At 40.5% G+C, this 20,945-nt stretch overlaps 1 protein-coding gene across 2 annotated transcripts in view; it reads left to right on the top strand.

Annotated features, from left to right (window-relative positions):
* The first annotated feature begins 2,414 nt into the window (after window positions 1-2,414).
* Window positions 2,415-20,945, top strand: part of ror1 (receptor tyrosine kinase-like orphan receptor 1) — a 136,444-nt gene continuing 117,913 nt past the window's right edge. For both annotated transcript variants that reach the window (XM_042417130.1, XM_042417129.1), the window contains exon 1: window positions 2,415-3,108. In XM_042417130.1, the coding sequence (XP_042273064.1) occupies window positions 3,003-3,108 (106 nt within the window). In that variant the 5' untranslated portion in view covers window positions 2,415-3,002. The remainder of the gene's footprint in view (window positions 3,109-20,945) is intronic.

The following is a 20,945-nucleotide window of genomic DNA, read 5'->3' as shown; positions in this document are numbered from 1 at the left end:
GCGATCATCTAATCAGCTCCAGATGGATCATTATCAGATAATCCAGAGATAAATTCAGATCAATTAACAGTTGTTTATTAATTCACATCACTCTGAACTGCTGTAGTGAAATGAGAGTGTGTGTAGTTGAAGAAATAGCATATTTTCATAAGCTTGGGTCAAACTATCACAGGTACAGTAGCAGTAGAACTCAGAGTCATGACACTTAAAGTTCAACAAACCAGGTACAGAGCTAAGTGGCAAAATATACAGTGATCATTTTTCTGAGAGTCTTTTTAAAAAAAGTAATAGTTATACTACAGTAAATTATTATTTCAGAAAACAAAACATGTATAGGAATATACTTAGAAATATCACAAGTGCAATAAATCATATGGCTGTGCTGAATTCACTATTCACAGTCCCTGAATTCAGTATTGGTATATATGAGTGCTTTTTTTTCATTTGGGAATATTTTCCTCCTTGTAAATACTGTTCCTTGTAAATCAAGTACAGGAGACAGCTTGACGCATAAATCAAATAAATAGCTTCTTAGTGCCTTATGGTTACTTTATAAATACACTCCCTGATCTTATTATAGAGCCCATAGCACCCCAAATAACAAATTTTGGGATTATAACAAATTAAGTTTGGGAATGCAATAGGGGCTGTGCAACAAAATCAGAGCATCTATCTTGAAGCTTTTATATTATAACTTATGTATTGGGTTTTTTTTTTTTGTTATATTATTAACATTTTTTGCTTTCAAGTCATTTTGACTGTCAGATTTTGTAGTCAATTACTGCTGTGCATAGTGGCACATTGTTAAGTTAACTTTTAACTGAAAATATTTATATGTTCTAATTCACGGGTCCTGTACACTTGTAGTTCAGCTAATTACATTTTTCAAATTCAAATCACAAACTAAAAATAATTTTTCAAGTTTGTCTTAAAACAACAGTCAGCCCATATGAACACTGAAAGAGGTTTTCCTCGCTGTAATCTTTCCTCCTGTTTATACTGACCCTTAAAAAAATTCCCCTCAAATACTCTTTCAATGTGTGTGATGGTGGCCAAAATCCACAGCCCTCCTTCTGTGCAAAAATGTATTTTAAAGTTTATCTGAAGCTTATATGAGGCTTCAGCAGTCTGAGTTAGTCATATCATGTGAATATCTGCCACATTCACAGTCTTTTTAGCATCAAATTCCCTTTTTGTGTTTCCTCAGACAGTGTTTCCCTGTTGAGCTGCGGTGGAAGTATAGTAACCAAAAGAAGGACTTTGGCACTAAAAAGACTAACATTGAAAGATGTCTACTTGATTTGACTAATTTGGACGTCTGAAGCTTCATATTAACCTCAGATGAACTTTTAAATGCATTTTTGCACAGAAGGAGGCTTGTGGATTTTGGCCCCCCCGTCACACACATTGTAAGTACATTATGAAGGGATCTTCTAATGGCCAGATCATTTTAACACCAGACTATTGTTTTAAGACAGACTTGAAAAATTGTGAACCTGTCCTTTACGAATAAATCCTTCATATGAGACCTGGAGCGGTATTTATAACTCTTCCTAGTACAAACAGTTGCGTCTTGTGACGAAATTCTAAGAAAATTCTTAGAATTATGACGTTTTCTAAGAATTTCCCCTCACAGTTAAGACTACATCCTGGTACAGATAAAAGTTTATTCACGAAGCATCTTTAAGAGAGCTCCTAGGGAAGTAGGGAGGAAGACTTTTAAGAGGCTCGAGAGTTTCATAAGCGGAGGAGAAAGATGGTGGAGAGACAAAAGAGGTAGGAGAAATATTCTCCAAATGCTGAATAACAGTGAGTTAATGAAACGCTACACATTGGATCGTGCAGGGATGTTTGTGGTCGATCTCATTAGAGATACACTCACATCTCCCACCCAATGCTATAAAGAAATGAAAGTAATCACATCACTTAAGATATCTGGCAACTGGAAAAAATTTGGAATTTGCTGGCAGCTGGAAACAAAAAAATATTTACATGCCAACCAACGCTGCTACTTATACAGACTGGCCAGCAATCACAGAAATGGATGAAAGCTGAGCCATTTCCTCCTGTTAGTATCAAATAGATTGAGTACCGAAATGACCAGCATGGTAAATAAACGTAAGAAAATATCAGCATGGGAGAAGGCTACTGCGTAAGTAGTTTTCAAACATTTCGTAGGCTATTTTTAAAGTATGGCTTACAATATATTCAATACAATACATAAAATAGTATTAATAATTACGCCCTGTCTTAATAGAGACTTAATTCTATGATTAGGCCGATCAATTTCACTGTCCATTATTAATCTAGAAGGCATTTTTCTTTCTTTCTTTCTTTCTTTTTTCTTTCTTTCTTTCTTTCTTTTTTCTTTTTTTTTTTTTGACCAACCGATCACACCCTCTTTTTTTTTAAAGTGTCATACCCAGCGACGGGGTCTACCACACCTCCTCACTAGTGTAAAGTTTCTGTCTCTTCCTCGCTCACAGTTGCTCTGAGAATTTTCCGAAATCACTCCTAAGCTGGGACTCCTTGCTATAATTTTTTTTAGGCCAAGTTAGAAGCTCTGTGAGAGTATTCTCTGAATGTTTGTGGGTACGGCCCCTGGAAGGCCGTGTCCTGCTCTCTGACCGTTCCCGTAATAAACACAAGGTGGCGACACATGGCTAATCAGAGCCATGTGGCTCATGTGGGCGCAATAGTCAGTGAAGTTTGTAGGAAGGATTGCGCTCAGTGCGGGAGACAGACAGAGAGGGGCAAAGTGAACTGCGCTCCAGCGAGGAGGAAAGAGACAGAAACCAGGAGAGACGGAGACAACTTCTCTTCCAGACCCTCATATATTTACCCAGAGTGTTTTGGTGCGCTTGGAAAGAGCGGCGGAGTATAGCGCACAAGTTGCCAACGCACTGTATTTTGAGTCGTTCACTTTTTGGAAGGGCTCGAAATTAAATTTTGAGTGTAGTGGATGTTAAAAGCGGGCGAAGGTTGAACACAGAGCCGGAGGAATGTATCCAACTCGGGCAGCAGCGAGCCAGCGTCTCTGGAGATGTCCAGCCTGCGCTCTCTGGATCGCCCTGCTTCTCCACAGCGTCCTGTACCTGAGCGCGTCTGGTGAGTCTCAAGTCTTCTTCGTCCCTTTGGAAATCATTCCCGTCTTTTTCCTCCTCTGCTTCTCTGCTGGCTTTACTGTCTCTGTGGTTCATCCACACGCGCGTGAATTCAACGATGTGTCAGCCTTGACGAGAAGTCGTTACAGTTACTTCTGCTGTTTGTTTTGAACGCTCACCAATGGCTCTATAGTGACTTTATCTCAGTTTAAAGACAGTTTAAGTCATCCATCACCATGTTGCAATGGGGTAACATGTTTTTTTTTATTTTTTAACACCGCTCTGTTTGTTTTTGATATCATCTCATACATGTAGTTCAAACTGTTGTTCCATACATACAAAGCAGGGCTGTGCGCCATCACTCAGCCTCCCCTCTCATGTAAATGATGGTTGGTTTTTAGATTATCGTCCTATTGTCATTCTGAAGCCTCTGCACGGGGAAAGACTTGACTCCATTGACAGACAATGGGGGGCTCTTAACTAGTCAGCTGGATAGCTATTGTGCCCTCTAACCTCCCCCTCAATAATTTGGGTCAATGTAAAGATAAGGAATACATAAAGTCTCATTTACAAGGCAAATACTACCTGTTTTAGGAAATAAGATGAGGATGGAAAACATTTGGGGAAAATAGATCAGCCTGTGACATCTAGGAAACTCGATTGCCTTGTAACTCTAAAATTAAGCTTCATTTTATTTATCTGTGTATTTAAAAGTAAGGAGTTATAGATTGTTTTTTCTTTTCTTCTTTTTTTTTTTAGGATCAATATTTCCGTGGCCTTTTACATGGCTGAGTGTGGTATCCATATAGTAAAGAAAGGGTGGTCTGATGTCATATATAACTGGTCTTTGGTTGACTAATATAAGTATGATTGAATTCAGTTTAAATTAAGTTTGAATTGTTTATGAAGCCTCATGGGGAAAGCATTTTAATTTTTTGTCCTCTGGCTTCTGAGTGTATCGTAAGTATAAAACAGTCCTCCCCTCCCAAATGTGTAGTGATGAATTATCTCCGGAAGGGTTTTCTGGGTTTGTTTGGATTATCTCTGTCCTCCTTAAATGCTTTTATACATTATTTACAATGGAGATGTGCCGTATATGCTGTGTTGAGCGTAAAGCTTTCTGCTGTGGCTCTTCTCTTGCCATCTCTTTCTTCTCTTTATCTATTGGGCCTCTCTTTCTTGCTCTGAGGCAGGGAGAAAAGTTAATCCAAATTATTTAACTGGATGAGTTAGCTATAACTTCTTCTAATGAAATTTTCGTGATAGGATATGGAGTGGAAGAGAACGAGGCCCCAGCCTCTGCAGCTACTTCATATCTGGAAATAGACAAGTGGAAATGACCGCATTCTTTTCCATGTCAGTTGCACAGTTTAGAGGCAAAATCTACTCTGGAAATTGAATTTCAAATGCTAGTGCTGTTATTCATGAAGCAAAACTTATTCTGTTTGCACTCCCACCGACTGCTGGAAACAAGAAAACTATTTAAATGCTTCAATTTCTGAGAATTTCAGAGATGCTGTGCAGCTGCTCTGAATGAAGATTTTGATACTGACTTCAGAGTCAAGTTGTGGACACGAAAATTACATTAAGATGCTTTATTGTTCCTTTGCATCCACGAAATTGATCTCCAATTCACTGCCAATGAAGCAGTTCCAGGATATGTTTGCAGGTGATAACACTGAGAGTCTTGTCTCTCCTGGCCCACTGTAATGGGAACAGTCAGGGAGAAACAACCATGTGGTTCAACTGTAATCAAATGTGAAGAGAAGAGCACAGTACCCTGTGATCAGTGGACAGTGGCTGCAATGTGGCTGTATTGTGGAAGCATCTGAGCAAACATGACAAAGAAGAAACTGAAAGGGGCGGTTGTCTGTCTTTATTTGCTGTTGTCTGGCTTACTGATCAAGCAAGATTCCAATCAGAGGTCACTGGACTGTTATTACTCCAAAAGCTAATATTTCCAGGAACAATCAAGACTCCCGCTGGTCACCACAGCAACCACCTGTTCAAATTATTTGGTATTTTATTGATATTGTAGGCTTGACAAAGGTTGAACAATAAAAACATGCATGCATGAATGATTTATGTAGCACGCATTTGAAGTAATTTGTATTTTATTTGACGGCGCCCTTGGCTTCTTACGATACATAAAACTAGGATTGATTGGCTCACAAAATGCAGTCCAGACCGCATGCTCTTCTGCCAGCTCTTCAGGGAACTAAACACTTCCAATAAAGGTCGAAGACAGCGGATTACCTTTGAAGTTTTTCCTGGAGACAATTTTGAAACCGTGAAAGTATTAATGGACAACAATTTCAATGATGGTAATCACAAATCAGAGAAAGATACCATCAGCAGCGGTCAAACCAAAATTATTGTAAACATGAATAAGAACAGTTAAAAGGAAACCGGATTCACAAAAGTATAGACTAGCTGTCAAATTAGTTGCATTGTTCATGCCAGGAAGAAAGAAAGTATCTCCAGTAACTTAAGATCAATAAAACAGTCTACTTAGACCCCGATCAGACAGAGCTCTTTTTGCAGGTTGCAAAACATGAGGCACACCGCACCGCCTTTTTTGTTGAAGCCTACAATTGGCTTGCTGCATCTTTTTTTTTTATTGTTGCTAGGCAACCACTGAATCACCTGTCCTAAGCCTCACTGTTTTTTTGCTGTGAAGTAAACTCACTCCAGGCCTGCTGTTTTTTGTTTAGATCATGGTCATTACAGTTGGTAAAGTTATATAGCTCCAGGTATCCAGCAACAGACACCACTAGTTTGTCCCAGACCGGTCTGGTTATCTCCATTCGTTGTCATCACCACCACAGAAGGTCGGCCTCTCAATTCATCCAATTGGACAAAGGGGAAAAAATGCAAATGACGTTGGGCGCTTTTCCCCTCTGAGTTGAAGTTTTTTCAAGTTGACGTGTTCAGGGAGTTCCTGCAAAAAATGGAAGTGCTCAGCAACGCAAAACAGCCAGCAAACAATTACAAAAAGGCTGCTATGAAGTGCTCTGTCTGATCAGGGTCTTAGAAAATTCCATTAGCAAAACATTAGCTTCAGATAACTGGTAAAATGGTTAGCTTTGTTAACAGTAAGATGGTCTAAAACTAAGTTCTACTAAGTTACAAATCAACAATCACGAAACAGGTGTAGTAAAAAGAGATAATATTCCAACAAGGACTTTTGGGGAGTAGATAAAGATGTCTGTCAATATTTGCCTGATAACAGATCTGATAATAGGCAGGATGTACCAGTGTCAGTTAAGCAGCGACTGCAATAGACCCGTGTCAGCAGGGGTTGCAATAGCAACATAATGTTCAACTGAAACCGACTGCTGGTGACAGAACAGATACGATCCTTAAAAGCAATGTAACATTTTTTCTTCATCTTATCTTTAGATGCTCACAACTTTCCAATTAATGTGAGAGATCAGGTCGAGGCAGGAAATTGGATAATGGGTTTATACATGTTATGATCATCTGATTACTTTATAACTTCTGTTTACATGCACTTTTGTCAGCACTCTGAGTCCTCCCTACTCCTGCCAAAAACAACACTGGCATCACTATCACCCTCACAGGTGCTAATCTAAACAAGGATGGAATCATGTCGAACAGATCGTGAGATTTTATTCTCATTAGCACTGCTTCACTTCAGATTCACAACTGTCCTCCTTTGGAGGTCTTTTCCATGCATACGCACACAATTGAAAAACTAAAACAATCCAATTGGAGGTTGACATGGCCTAGTTTTTTTCCCCAGTAGGAATCTAATTATGCCAACTGGGTTTATTCTTAAGCAGTTAACCTGAAATTGAGCCCAGGTTTTGCATCATGCTGCTGAATCGGGACCAGTAAATGCACCTTTTCTTTAAACAAGTGATAGGTGCAGCATCATTTCAAAACGGTCACTGTCATCCCATCTATCAGACTGTGCCATTGAGCCCGAAAGTAATAATCTGTGACATGCTCATAAAAATAAATTGACGGCAATGTTTTCCTACTATATAAACTGTGTAAATGTTTCTGAACGTGGGTAATCCACCTCTGAGCATAAAAGGTCCTCTGCAGTGCAGAGAGTCTATGTAAAATCTGTTTACAGTTGCATTTAGCCTTTTAATAACACTCAGGAAGGCTATAAATCATGTTGGGTGGAACTGCCTCTGTACAGTTTTCAACAGGACACACTGTTGACACTAAATGCACTTCACCTCTGGAAAAAATCCTCGCTACTACTGGCTGAGTGTGTAAGAGCTTGTCCTGCTCTCCCTGCTACTGAGATGTCTATCTGTACTGTTGCATGTCTACTGGCCTTTTCTTAGAGCTGTACTCAGGATGTTAGACTAAATGTTAGCACTTTCATTCTTGTTAAATTTGTGCGAGTCAGCCACTCCCTTCAGTGATTTTTCTTATATGCTCAGTGCTTTTTACGATTGTGATACCGCGCTAATCCGTCCTTAAAAGTGTGACTCTATTCAGTTTATAACATTTTATCCAGATGCTCTGGGAAATGTTGGGCTCCGTCTGGGTCTGAATGGTACATCTCTCTCAGATAGATGACTACTGTGTTTAAAACTCAACTCCCACTCTGCACAGTGCACGCTACACTAACTCAGGCATCAAGTGGTGTGCATCCCTAAAAGCTTTTGGCAGACACAGAAGAATGTGGCAGGAACTGTATGTGTGAAACAGATGTATGGTCTTTTTCTAGAGGGAGGGGGTTGATTTTTCTTTTGAGACAGTTCGACTCCATTTTGAGTGTGTGAAATGGGAAAGAAAGTCATAGACATGAATTTAATCAGCACGTACCCATAAATCATACACTCGGACTCTGTTTTATGTCACTGATTTAAAACATCGGTGTGTAAACCACGTCGTGCACTGGCAATTACCTACTTCCCACTCGTTATTAAGCACATGTGTTTGCCAAAGCTCAGTGTGGTTCAGTGTTGCCATAGGGTGAACTGTTTGGAGAATATTGTGTGCTAATTGTTTAACTGATGTACAGCCAGCGGGCGATTTGCTTTAACTGTTACAGAAACTATGCTGAACATTTTTTTTTGTCTTCTCAAAAATGTATCAAATAACTTATGTTTAGTGTTTTTCTCTGTTCTTCCTGCTTTCTTATTGTGGTTGTTGTTTCCCAAGCTGGACAAGCCGTATTGATTACTATGGAATTCACAAGATATGAAGTTTCCTTATGATGTGTGATTAGTACAGTTGTTTTCCACTGAGTTGCTGGCTGGAATGTCCTGATGTCGTCAATGCTTGGTTGACAGAGGAATTTCGGAAGGAGAGCCAGAGTTAGGTTTTCCTTCTTTGTAGATCTACTCTCTGCCAAGTCAGGAAAAAGCCTTTCTATGAATGGTAAGAAGTGTAAATTTCCCGCATTTCTGTAATATTGGCAGAAAAATGCCCTTATTTCCTCAAATTGGACTCTGTGGAGCACGTTTGTTTTCTAGCGGTCAGAGTGCCTTGGAGAGGCAGCGTTTAATCAAAGGCTAAACACAGTTCACTCAGATCCTTGCTGGAGACGTTTGATAAAGTTTCTACCACTACAAACTGTAGCCAAGCGTGAAAACCTTTTTCCTGCAATTTACTGTCTGCACAGGAGGTCAGTCAGTCTGCTGGAGAGAGAAAAACCTCTACAGGGTTCAGGGAAATGTGGCGCTGGATTAAGAAGAGGAACAAAAAACATTGGTTCAGGTTTTAGAGCTGCAGTTTGAAAAGCCAGTGTGTAGATGACAGTGTGGCACTCCAATGATTTTAACAGAGGGAACGTCTGGACCCAGTCAAGGAAAAATCTGTAGTAAGATAGCAATATTTTTTGTTTAAACTGTTTCGTACAATAATAGACAAAAATGATATTTTCCCTTTTCCATCAATATACGCCCAGCTACAAATTAAATTGCTTTCTACACCCTCCATTCAATACTTTCTATGTTGATGTCTTTCGACTGCTGTCTGGAAGACAAATTACGCCTGCCACATAAAAAATGTTCTCTGCTGTACTTTATACACACAATACAATGAGTCCTTTGCTGCAGTTGTAAGGCAAGCTGTAAGTGCGAGAGTGTGCTGATGACAAAGTGACACTTTAATGAGTCTAATGGAATAAGCCACACATACTGCATATCAATTTCCCATATGGACTTGGCACGGTTTAATGTTGAGGACTGCAGGGAATAGCAGTGGCTTAAAGGGCTCTAAATTTCATTGAGACCACTCTTCATTGCAGTTTTATCAAATTACTGCTTTGCTAGCGTCCTCCACGGCTAGCTTTGCACCAGCTTAATATGTGGAGATCATGCTACATTTCATTTAATAGGGGGTAGGATGAAACATGGCTTTTTAAATTCCCGTATATGTGTCAGAGTAAATCTTTTTAAACCCTGTTTGCATTGCATTAAGGACTTCAGAAACCCCCACTGCAAGCAGACGGGCAGATCTCCCTCCACCCACAATTAGGTCTTTGTACAACACCACACTCCCTCCATAGTATTAAATACCCCAAACTTTATGGACCTCTCGGCCAAAAATATTAGTACTTATTTTCAAAAAAATATACTTATCAGTCAATGGAGGAATTCTTCCATCTCATCAGCTTTATTCCTCGTGGATGTGCTGCTGTTAAATCTCTGTCCAGATATCTTTTCTTCATTTATAATTTTTTTATGTTTGCTCATCCTTTTCACAACATTTCTTAAGTACATGGCTTAACCAGTTAGTCAGAGGAAGTTAAATTACACTGAACAAAACGATCTGTATAATTTAAGTGAATTTGAAGTGAATGAACAACATAATATTGTGTCTTGAATCCATGCTTTCTAAATATCAAGTATAAGTTGATATTTGATACAAATGATCTATTTTATTTTTTTAAACAAAGAGTAAATATTTGTCCCTCGAAGTATGTTTTCAGTAGTGCACACAGACATACTTTTTGCCCACTAGAAGATCAGAGGAGAGTCAACCCCTCCGTAACCTCATCACCATCAGCATGACACCAGAACTCCTTGGCACTCCTCTTATCTGGTTGGCACAAGACAAACGCTGGCACTCTCTCCCTGTTTTTCTTTTCCCCTTTTGCTGCCTTTCCCACTTTCTTGGCAGTATGACATTCCCATTCTATTTCACTCTCTCTCTCTCTCTCTCACACACTCACACACACACACACACACACACAGATACACAGAGTCCCCCCCCCCCCCCCTTCTCTGTCTGTACAGTTCACTTTGGCCGTGGAGTGGCTCTTCCACTTGGCTCTTCTTGTCTGGCTGACTGACATGCAGCTCTTGGCTACGCTGTATGTGTGTGTTTACTCAACAATAACTGAGAGCAGGGTTGGGTGGGGAGGGGGGGCAGAGGGGGAGGGGGAGGGGGGGCTCCACAACAGCTCCTACTCTCTTCAGGGACACAATGGAGACACAATGATAAATGCTTATACAGGCTGTTGGTAATGCTTTTTCAGTATTTAATTTGAGTAACAGGCATCTTTAATGATTTCAGCTGATGTAGAAATACTTAGTACTTTAAGTTATGAATTCATGATTCATGATTATGGGAAGAATATTTTGTCCAGTTTTGGCGTTCTCAATATCAGTCTTAATGTGCTTCTGTGGCTCCGCGTCTGTTCTCTTGCCCAGCAGGTCCTGATGTTATGCTGCAAAAGCACTGGACCATCAGCTCCACTGAGACATTTGTATTAACTTATCATTCTTTTATTAATAGAATATTATCACATGTGTTTTTTTTCTCTAAAGTGATTCTTGGCAACTCCAACATGCATTTTTTTTCTGTTTCTTTCTCTTTAGTCATGCTTTCAACAAGCACACATGTATGTCTGGGTTGTGTGTGTGTGTGTATATATGTCTATATATATATATATATATATATATGTACACATGTATATTGTGTGATTTGCTTGTCAGGGCTCAGGTCTGATTTGTGGTTCATCTTTATGGTTTAGTAACTCTGGAAGTTGTTATGTTGGTGTAACATACAGACAGAAGAGTATCTGACCTTTTTATTTATTTGTAATTGCAATCAGTAGCTATAGAAACCGTAATCCTGTTGTAGCTTGAAGTTGAGGAATTCTGTCTTTTGAAGATTAGTTCCTCTAAATGGGTTTTACTTTTAAGCTGCCAGGTGAACAAGCCGACTTGTTAAAGTAATAACAACAAGATTGTGAATGTCTAAGCCCTTGTTTAATTCCATTGTTTTCAGCAGGAGACTCTAAGTCAAGACGTTTCTTGAGCATTATTTGAGGCCACAAACTGTGCTGTGGTCATTCAAGACTCTTGTAGATTATCACCCCATCAAAATCTTTTCTTTTTTTTCGAAAAAATATATATAGATTATGCTGTCTCATCTAAAAGGCAGTTTGATTTTTTTTTGTGATGCAGCTCTTGAATGTTGTGAAATCTGCTCACTACGAATCTTGAACCTATTGTTCATTTCACATGAAAAACATCAAGCTTTCTTTGTCTTCCTCACATCAGAGGAGTTTGTTTATTGTGAGTACTGACTGAATGTTGTGTAATATGTTTTTTTCTGCTCCATTGAAAGTTTGGAAGAAATTTGGCCGGCTTATGTTGTGTGTTTCAAATTGTGTTGTTTTACTATTACTGCTTTGTATTATTATTCACTATTACAGTGAAGTGGTAGACAGCAAACAAGGGGAGAGTGATGGGTGTGACATGCAACAAGGGTCCCTGCTTGGAGTCAAACCAGGGACCTTTCAGTTATGTGACATGCCCAGTAACCATTCGGCGACTGGGGCACTCCGGTATCAGTGTTTTTTACTGACATGTGTGCTTGATAAGCCTTTGTTAGGTGGTACTGTAATGTAATTTAGTTGCATTAAATCAGGGCGTGTGTGGCTTCGTTGTAATTAACTTGAAATTGAACTGTAAATTATACACTTCTGCACTACAACCATTGATCAAAGTACTATTTGCTAAGCCGTCATGGGCCATAATTTTGGAAGAGTTGTTGTTTTTCCCATCCACTCATCCATGCTACATGTGGGAATGCCTTTGATGAAAAGCACCATTTGTACAACTTCAGTAACTTTGCGTGCACAGAAAGCCAAAATGGAAGGAAAATTACGCATTTTTAGATGTAGTTCGCTTGGTGTGGACAATGTTTTTCAAATGTATCCATATAAGTGTGGACATAGCCTTAGCATTATTGTTTAACCAAAGGCTTTGGGACATTGTTCTCTAAGCAAACCTCCTATTAACCAGCAGCCAATGTTTACCCAGCCACTTCATTCACACACAAAAGACTCAAGAGGGGCTGACCTGAACTGGTGGCTCGGTCTTGTTGTCCAGGGGATCTGAAACTTTCACATTAGGAAGACAAGTACTACCTTTAACTAGCCAGCGTAGAAGCAATGTTGCTCTAATTTGCTAGCATGATTGCTGAAAACACCATAAATAAAACAGTGACTTAGCACAGATAGAAAAAAGTCACAAAAGGCCATATGAAATTTGACTTAAATGGAAATTCTAATCCTGTGTTGACCACATTGACCAAGGAATCTGGAGTTAAAGGTCCCACTGGCTGTAATTCTGAAGTACCATTCGTTAAGTGCCCATCTAGCAAACCACTACTGGCGAGCCATCTGTACAATTCAGTGCCAACCAGGAAAGCCTTGCCCCTGTGTGGCATCAGTAGTGGTCAAGTATCGTCTCATCAATCAGACTTGGTGATAGGGAACTGGAAAAGTGTTTGAATGATCAAGTCAGTCTCTCAGTCAGAGTTGCATTTCTCAAAATTCAAGTTTTAAGATTATAAAGATCACCCACTTCTTGGTTCTTGTTCCAGAAACTGTGGTCGGGAATATGAAAGTCTGCAGATTATGGCGTGCTCAACACTCAAGAGTTTTGGCAAACCCTCAAAGCTTTCCTCACAGTCTTGCGGGAAAGCTGTTACCATACCCACACAGTCATTGGTAGCCTCTTAAAACCATTTTGGCTTGATGGCCTCACCATATAGCAGCTTCTTTTAAAGGTGTTATTAGAGTTATTGACTTCCGTGCTTGTAGCCTAATTATCCAGATTGCGGGGGCAGGTTTGAGAAGGAAACAAGTGAGTGAGAAGAATAGCAGGATGCACGGACACAGTCGGTCGTTTTGCACCGCTGACCGTCCAGATGCGTTAACCAGAGGCTCGTAGAATCTTTGAGGGATTCCTGTCTTTGATGTCTAGGCGCATGTGGGTTTTTTGTGGTGAAATCTGCAGGAATGGTAATGGAAGGGTATGGAATAGTCATAGGGCAGGAATCTGTCTTTGTGTTATTGTGACAAAATTTATGCTATCTTCCCCACTTCTGTCTCCTTCTCAATCAGTAAGAGAGTTTAACTCATGTAGGGAAACTCTGTTTTTAACTTGGAGCAAGCGGAAAGGAATCTCGTCAACTGGGACGCTCCCGACCAGGAATTCATACATTTATCCCTGTGGGATGCTGAATGCCACTCTTACCCTTTGCTGAATCTCTCTCTCTCTGAGGCAGAAAAAAAACAACAAAAAAAAAAAACGATGGGGAGTGTTGAGGGGAAAATTGAGTTAAAGCAGCCCCCCCTGTTTTTCATATTTCCACTTTGAACAGTTATTTAATTTCCCGGTAGATGTTTATCAAAGCTGACACTGACTTGGAACCTGAGTTTAAGTTAACTTACTGGTGCGGTTGTGTCCTGCATGCCAACAGTCGTCTCACACCTCACTCTTGTTTTCCTGTCTCCCTATATATCTGTCTCTGTCTTTCCCCCCGACTCTCTCCCCGCGCCCCTCCCTCTCTCTCAGAAAGCATTGATTTCAACAGGGCAGGAAATGAAACTGCATTGCCCTGCGACTCCCAGCAGGAGAGGGGGACCAGGGGAGGGAAAGAGGAAGAGGTTCATTGAGTAAAAAAAAAAAAAAAAAAAAAAAGTGTGGTACTAGTTTTTTAAAAAGGGGATGAAAAGATTGATAGTCTGAGGATGTGACTGAGGATCGAGATGGGCCTGGCTCAGCTAAGAGAAAGCTGAGAGGGCTAAGAACGATACTGAGACGAAAAAATATTTTCATAGAGGCGTTTGACCGACAGCAGGCTTAAATTAACTCTCAGCCGGCGATATCAATCAAAAATCTGAAACATTTGACTCACTCAAAGAACGCACGACAGAAACCTAGAGAGAAATAAACAGCCACCGAGCGACAGTGAAGAAATGGGGGCTCTTACTTGTCGAGGACCGGTGGCCCCCTCTATCTTTGACAACTCCTGACCTTCATCCCTCTATCAGAAGTCAATGATCTTCTCCTCAGAGGGGCCTGTATAAGAGGCTTAGGCCCGCGTGATCCCACTGCCTGTTTGCTTAACCTCTGCGTGGCTGCCTTAGCAGTGCTAAGCTTTGCCCACAAGAGCTCATTACCTCTCAGCCCTCCGTCTCTCTTACTTTTTCATCCAGCCGTCGTAGCAACCGAAACACGGATTTAAGAGCCTTTGATTACACACAGTATTAAGCCCTTCATCCTAAAATATGATGTGCGCTGTGAAAAATACGCCCGCTCTTAAAATATGAAAGTAAACCTCATGTCATGTCAACACTCCGGCTTGCAAAATAGTGACATTTTGAGGATTAAATCTGGAAAAATGTTGAGGAATACATGCAGGGCAACATTATTTTTTAACTGCAGAAGAAAACAGTTTGCCAACATTTCACTGTCCCACAGAAATCTTTAAAGGAACATAAAACCTGTCATGTTGTTAGAAGTATGATTGGAGCAAAGGAGAGATGGCTCAGCTTCAGCATCTGTCGAGACATTTAGCCACAGTCCCGCTGCACTTAAATAGTATTTATTGAGCTTTTCATCGAGATGAACAACTGTTTATACTTTTGCATGCATTGTGTAATGATGTTTTGCAACAAGGCAGAGGCCTGTCTCTGTCTATGTTGTATATAATACAGACGAAGGGTCCCGTTCGGGGTAGGACATTTTTTCTTTACCACGGCTTTTTTTTTGCCCTCATGAAAAATGTTTCGGGGCATTTTGGATCATTTCCAGGGCGATTTTTTTTTCAAATGATGGGAAATACTTTAGTTCTGTGTTGCATGACAGACCATTATTCAGTGTCTCTCATTAAAGCAGCTGAACTTATAATGCAAGAACATTTCATGGGTAAAAATACTCACACTGAGTTATAATCTGAGTTACACATTAAAACCGTTTGAGTGTTTTTACCCATTCAATGCAGATTTCATTTTCAAAACTATAAACAGTGTTACATAACATAGTCACAGTTCACCATCTCATGGCATGTAATGTACTGCACACTATGGTTTAAAATAACATGCGCTATGACAGCATTGGTAGCTTTTTTTAGGCGCAGGGTAGACCGGGAGAGGGTCAGCGACTGTCTACTCTCATACCCAACTGATGGTGACTCAGCCGGATGTGTGACATGTTTGCGAATTAAAAATTGCCCCATGTTGGTAACATTACCGTTAGTAGCTGTCGCAGCTGCCTCAGAACCTCGCAGTGCTGGAGCAGAAGGAACACATTTTTAATACAGAGAAAAATCTGGACACACTTTTGTGTAACCAGAGTAAAAATGTCTTTCTTAAGAATTTGAGGTGAAGTAGGATGAGCTGAAAATCAAGCTAACCAGGGCAGACAAGTTACGAAAGCTACATCACAACTTTTCTTACAGGTAAACCGGTTAGTTACTGGTTAATGGGCGTCTGTCGAAAGCAAAATAAACCAAAACTGACATCCCTCCCTAGTTTGAACCACTGTCAGCTCGCTGCAGGGTCTTGTGGTAGAGTTTGGCACACGGAGAGTTTATCTAAGCTTTTTCACTTTTACTCCCTCACTTTTTACGTCTGCATCTCCATCATCCCTGGAAACTCTGTCCAAAGCGGAGGGTTTGTTATGAAAATTTAGTGCTTATATTCCAGCTATTCCAGGTATATCCTGGAGCATGTTCCTTTCTGGCTCACAGTTATTGTTACTTCTTTAACTGCCTGTGTGTCCAGGACCTGACAGCAGTGACCTGTTGTCCCTGACTGCCCTTCCTTTGCACCCCAGGCTTTGTTAGTCCATTAACTCTTTAATTTAAACCTGATTTGGCCAGCTGGCTATCTTAACCTCTACTCATGATGGTCCTCAGCAGGAGTCCTTTGTCTGGATATTTGTTTGTGTGTTGATGTGTACCTCCAACATTTGTTTCTCTCCGACATTAACACATTTCCAAGTATTGAGCTGCTTTACAGTGGCTGCAAAATAGCTGCTATAAACAATTCATACTCTTCCATTCACTTGCTGTGTGATCAGCCTTTGTGACTGAAAAAGAAACCATCTAGCATCCTAATGCACCTTTTATGACCAGTTTTGTTTGTTGTGGTAAACTTTTTCTAATTAAAAATGTGGAAATGCTTGTTAGGAGTGGAAAAGATGAAAATGAAAAATGTTGCTGTGAATTTATGGATTAATATTTGGAGATATTGGTAGGCTTTGTGGTTCAGAGTGTTTGTTTTAGCACTGCTGCAAAATAAGGCTGATGCAAGAGAAAAACATTAATATAAGTTGACAAACCGGTGTCTCATATGGTCACTTCCAAAAACAGCCTCTTGATAATTTTGTTGAGAAATCGGCTCTTTGGTTTCTGTGTTTTGATTGTGAGTTGTCTGAAACTTGCTTTAAATGAAGATATTCTAGGTGCATTGCTATGAGATAAGCATTTGAGATAAAGGGTATGAAAACAGTTACATTATATTTTTAGACACTGCCTCAGTTTTAACTGTAGATCTGTGAGGTTATTTAAGGAAGGAACAATTACCTGCTGCCCCTCTTGTTTAATTGGCGCAAATAACCCATTGCTAATGAGCGTACTGTAAGCCTGTAAATGTGTTTAGGAGGTCAAACACTATTGCTAAATGAGTTACATCACTCATTTACACAAAGTGCCTCCAGAAATGTGACGCTATGTATTTTTTTGAAGTCGGTTATACATGGGTTTCCTTGACTCAACAGTAATAAAACTTAAAGAAAAACAGGAATTCAGAGGGTCCCAGACAATAGTACATAAGTCTTTTACTGCTGGTTACGTAGCAGATAACGGGCGGCGTGTTTACCCTCGGCCTGTGCTTACACATTAATGCAGTCAGAGTCTGATTGGTGGTATGCGTTTGCAAATGTGCACGCCCCATGTCCCAGTGTTGGTGGTCTTGGAACGCCACCAAGATCACCCGGCTGCTCTGTAATGTGAAAGCAATTAGCAGCCAGTGGTTTTACACAGTGCCGATATGTGTGGAATAACAAAGGGGAATGTAGGTCAGCGGTGAGCCATAGGTACACGGTGTGGCCTTCACTTTTTCTTTAATGCTGAACTCCACATGCGTCATTATCTCAACCATTGAGGTTTTTAGGTATTTTAGGAACTTTACCTACATATTTGTAGGTCTAATGTGTTTTTTTCTACTTGATAAGCCATTCTAGTTAACACGTTTGAAAGAGCTGTATGCAGCAACATGGTTTGATGTCATACTGCCCATAACCGCTAGCAATAAAATCCTAAAATACATCACACATCAAAATACTAAATAAGAACCATACTGCAACACAAATGCAACAAAAATGTGTTTTTTAACCTCTCCAGCTTCTAAGGGATGATTTTTTGAATTCTTGTTATGGTTCATAGGTGAACGTCTGACGTAAATGGGTTTGTAGCAAGTTTAAATCCAGATTTATTCAGCTCTCCGCAGGCCTCTTTGATGTCTTCACCCTCCGTTTACTTCATCTGACATTCATTTTAATGAGACGGACATTCCCCCTGATAGAGATCTGCCTCCGACTTATGCTGGAGTACAGTAAATCGGTGCCACACACATATTCGCATCGGGTTAGATTGAGTTCCCTCTGAGTGTGAGATTTTTTTTTTTTGTTGTTTTGTGTGTGTATGTTTACAGTGAGCGAGCAGTGTTCGTGCCCTCTGTCACATCTGGCAGCCTGTGGTTTTTTTTTTTCATGAACTGCTAAATGAGGGGAAAAATACTCCCAGCTGTCTTCAGGAAAACTCACCTGGTGTCAAGCCGCCAAAGTTCCCTCGTTTTATCTGACACACTCTTTTGTGTTGCCCACATCTCTCCCTCGCTCGCATTGTTCTCAACAAAACATGTCGATATATACGCACATCCTCGCAGAAATGGTCTTTAAACTGCATGCTGTGTTTGCATTTTTCCCCTCACTCTTTTACAACACCTTTAGACTCTAGACCTCAGACTTTAGACACTCTTTAGAATATGCCATTAGTTTTTTAAGACCAGCAAAGGATGCACAAGCAGGAAAACGGCCCACGTGACTTGGCGCGAAACATGAATTCTAGAAAAATATACTCTGTAGTAAAATATTCTGTACTTCTGTCCCAGCGTAACCTCAGAAGTCAGATTAAGACAAGACAAGGACAGTTTGGCAGGCTTACATGCATAGCGGGATCAACCACAGCCTCTTCATATGGTAAAGTCATTTTCACCTCGGCCGCTGTGGGAAGAGCAGGCCAGAAGCAACATCCACCCCTCCCACACCTCACCTCAAACCCCTAGCCGGCATATTTCGGCTATCTGAAGGGAGCTGAGCTGGGAGATATCAGGTCTGAGAGCTGAAAAGCAGCTTTTGTCTCAAGCGACCCTCCAAGACCTCTGCCTGCCCGCTCTATCAGCAAATCATAAATTATACGGCACAACTAGAAACACAGGAGCGCACAACACGAGGGGAAAAAAAAAAGAGGAGGGGAAGAAATGGGAGGGAAAAATCAACAAGATGAAAGACTTGAAATGCAAAGTAAACAAAGCAGAATCATTGCTAGCTATAGATCAAACACCAACTGCTATATATAAATCTATGCAACTTTTACATTGTAGATTAACAACGACCTTGACTAATGCGATAAGTCTTCGATGGGGTTAGCTTGTATGTTGGAGAGGGAGCGGCAGAATGAGAGAGAGAGAGAGAGAGAGGGTTACAAGTTGTTCTAACTCTTATCTCATGTTGAATTTAACATCTCTATCTTAGTTACATACGTCCAAACTGTGTAAATCAAGTATGTCTGCGCACTTTATTCTGAGGGGAGAATTTAGAAAAGTCTCTCTTCCGGTATTCAGCCGTGATACGTTATCAATTTTCTGTCTTCAGCCTGGAACGTAACATTTAGCGCTGGCATCCAGAAACGGGAGGCTCCGTCAGCTGCTATCTGCACTCTTCAGCCTCTCTGTCGACTCGCTAAAAAAGTTTTCACCAGCGGCCAAAGACATCCCTTTCTCTTTTCTTACTTTCATGTCATATTATTGAATTCCTACTCTTTTCATTGGCTTGACTTCCTCCTTTCACAGGATTGCCTGTTTGGCACTACCTTTTTAGTGTCATTTAATTTCTCATCTTGTCCTTCTCTTGCCCAGACAGGAAGAAAGCTATCTTAGCCGGGGAGTAATTTTAGACACCACGTCTATCAAAGCGAGGCTCACAACTGAGATTTAGTAGGCTTACCGCCTCTCGCTCTTAACCCGTCATTTCAGGATTTCCAGGATTCACACCAGTTGGGCACTGCATAAACAAGGAAATGGTGCTACAGCAGACACACAGCTACTGTTACAAGGAGAGCTAAACAAGATTTAGACTACACTGTAATCCTGCCGAGTGTATTTACATGTACACTGATATCCTACTTAAAGTATTGTTGTAAAGCTCAAGTATTCAGGTTTTTGACGCCAATATGCCAAACAGTAACTGTGATGTTATTATTAAACCCTAATTACGTTTATGTGATATGATGATAGTATCCTGGAAACTGATATAATGAAGGTCTTAAGTGCTAAACTCTACTCTTGAACATGTACTGTACATGTAAACTCATTCATTGAGCACATGGATCATTCTTATGACTAAAATCCTTGTGCAGACAATTGAAATTGAAATGTCACGACTGAGTTTACCTTCTGCTGTGTCAATAATGATATGGTTGTACGATAATGCAACTTCCTAGATGCTGCTTGTGCACAAAAGCTTGACCCTCCGCCCTGCATTGTTCTGATGTTATTCCCCCCCTCTTACTCAAAGGTCATAAATCTGCCGCAGTCCACTGCTCTAAATTAAATTTTCTCCCTGTTGCACTGCCTGTTAGGAGTTTAAAGTGAATCATCTACAAGTAGCATAGATCATCATAAGTCATCACGGTGGTGTACTGTAATGGATAGGAAAGCCCCTTTTTAACCATAGGGCCTGCGTTCAAGAGCGTGTGTTGGTGAACACCCACACCCTTCAAATGTCTCTTAACAATACAGAGAATGCCTACCGACCCTTGGAGAGCTCTACATTAGCTGACCCCGCGCTGTAATGTCCCTGAAGAGTGGGGAAAATGAAAAGAAAATGTCCCTACTGGGATCTATAAAGTAGCCCATGCAAATCAGTACACTTCCTCAAAATCTGACTCTGCCTAGTCCCAGCAGTGTCACTGGACCACCAAGCTTTCAGCCAGACCTGCCCTTTGACTAGCCTCCATAAACCAGAGTTGAGCAGAAGCAGTGACTCTGGAGTGGATATCCTGAGACCAGGTGTTAATCAACTAGTTACAGGACAAACGTCTTAAAGCCCTGTATGTTATTCTTAACCTCTGTCTTGCTTTCATACATTTGTCTCTCATTTCTGTTGCTCAGCGCCTCCATTGACATTTTCCATCATGTATTTTTGATCTACTCTCTATAAACATATCCATGTTTAAACATAGCTTTGACCTAAGTTTCACTTGTTTTGGTAAATACTGTGGAATTCGATTAAGTTGTTACCTCAGTTTGGCTTAGAA

Source organism: Thunnus maccoyii, chromosome 7, assembly GCF_910596095.1.
Source record: "Thunnus maccoyii chromosome 7, fThuMac1.1, whole genome shotgun sequence".
Classification (NCBI taxonomy): domain Eukaryota; kingdom Metazoa; phylum Chordata; class Actinopteri; order Scombriformes; family Scombridae; genus Thunnus; species Thunnus maccoyii.
Note: the sequence above shows the minus strand (reverse complement) of the source record. Positions and strands in the feature narration are given on the sequence as shown.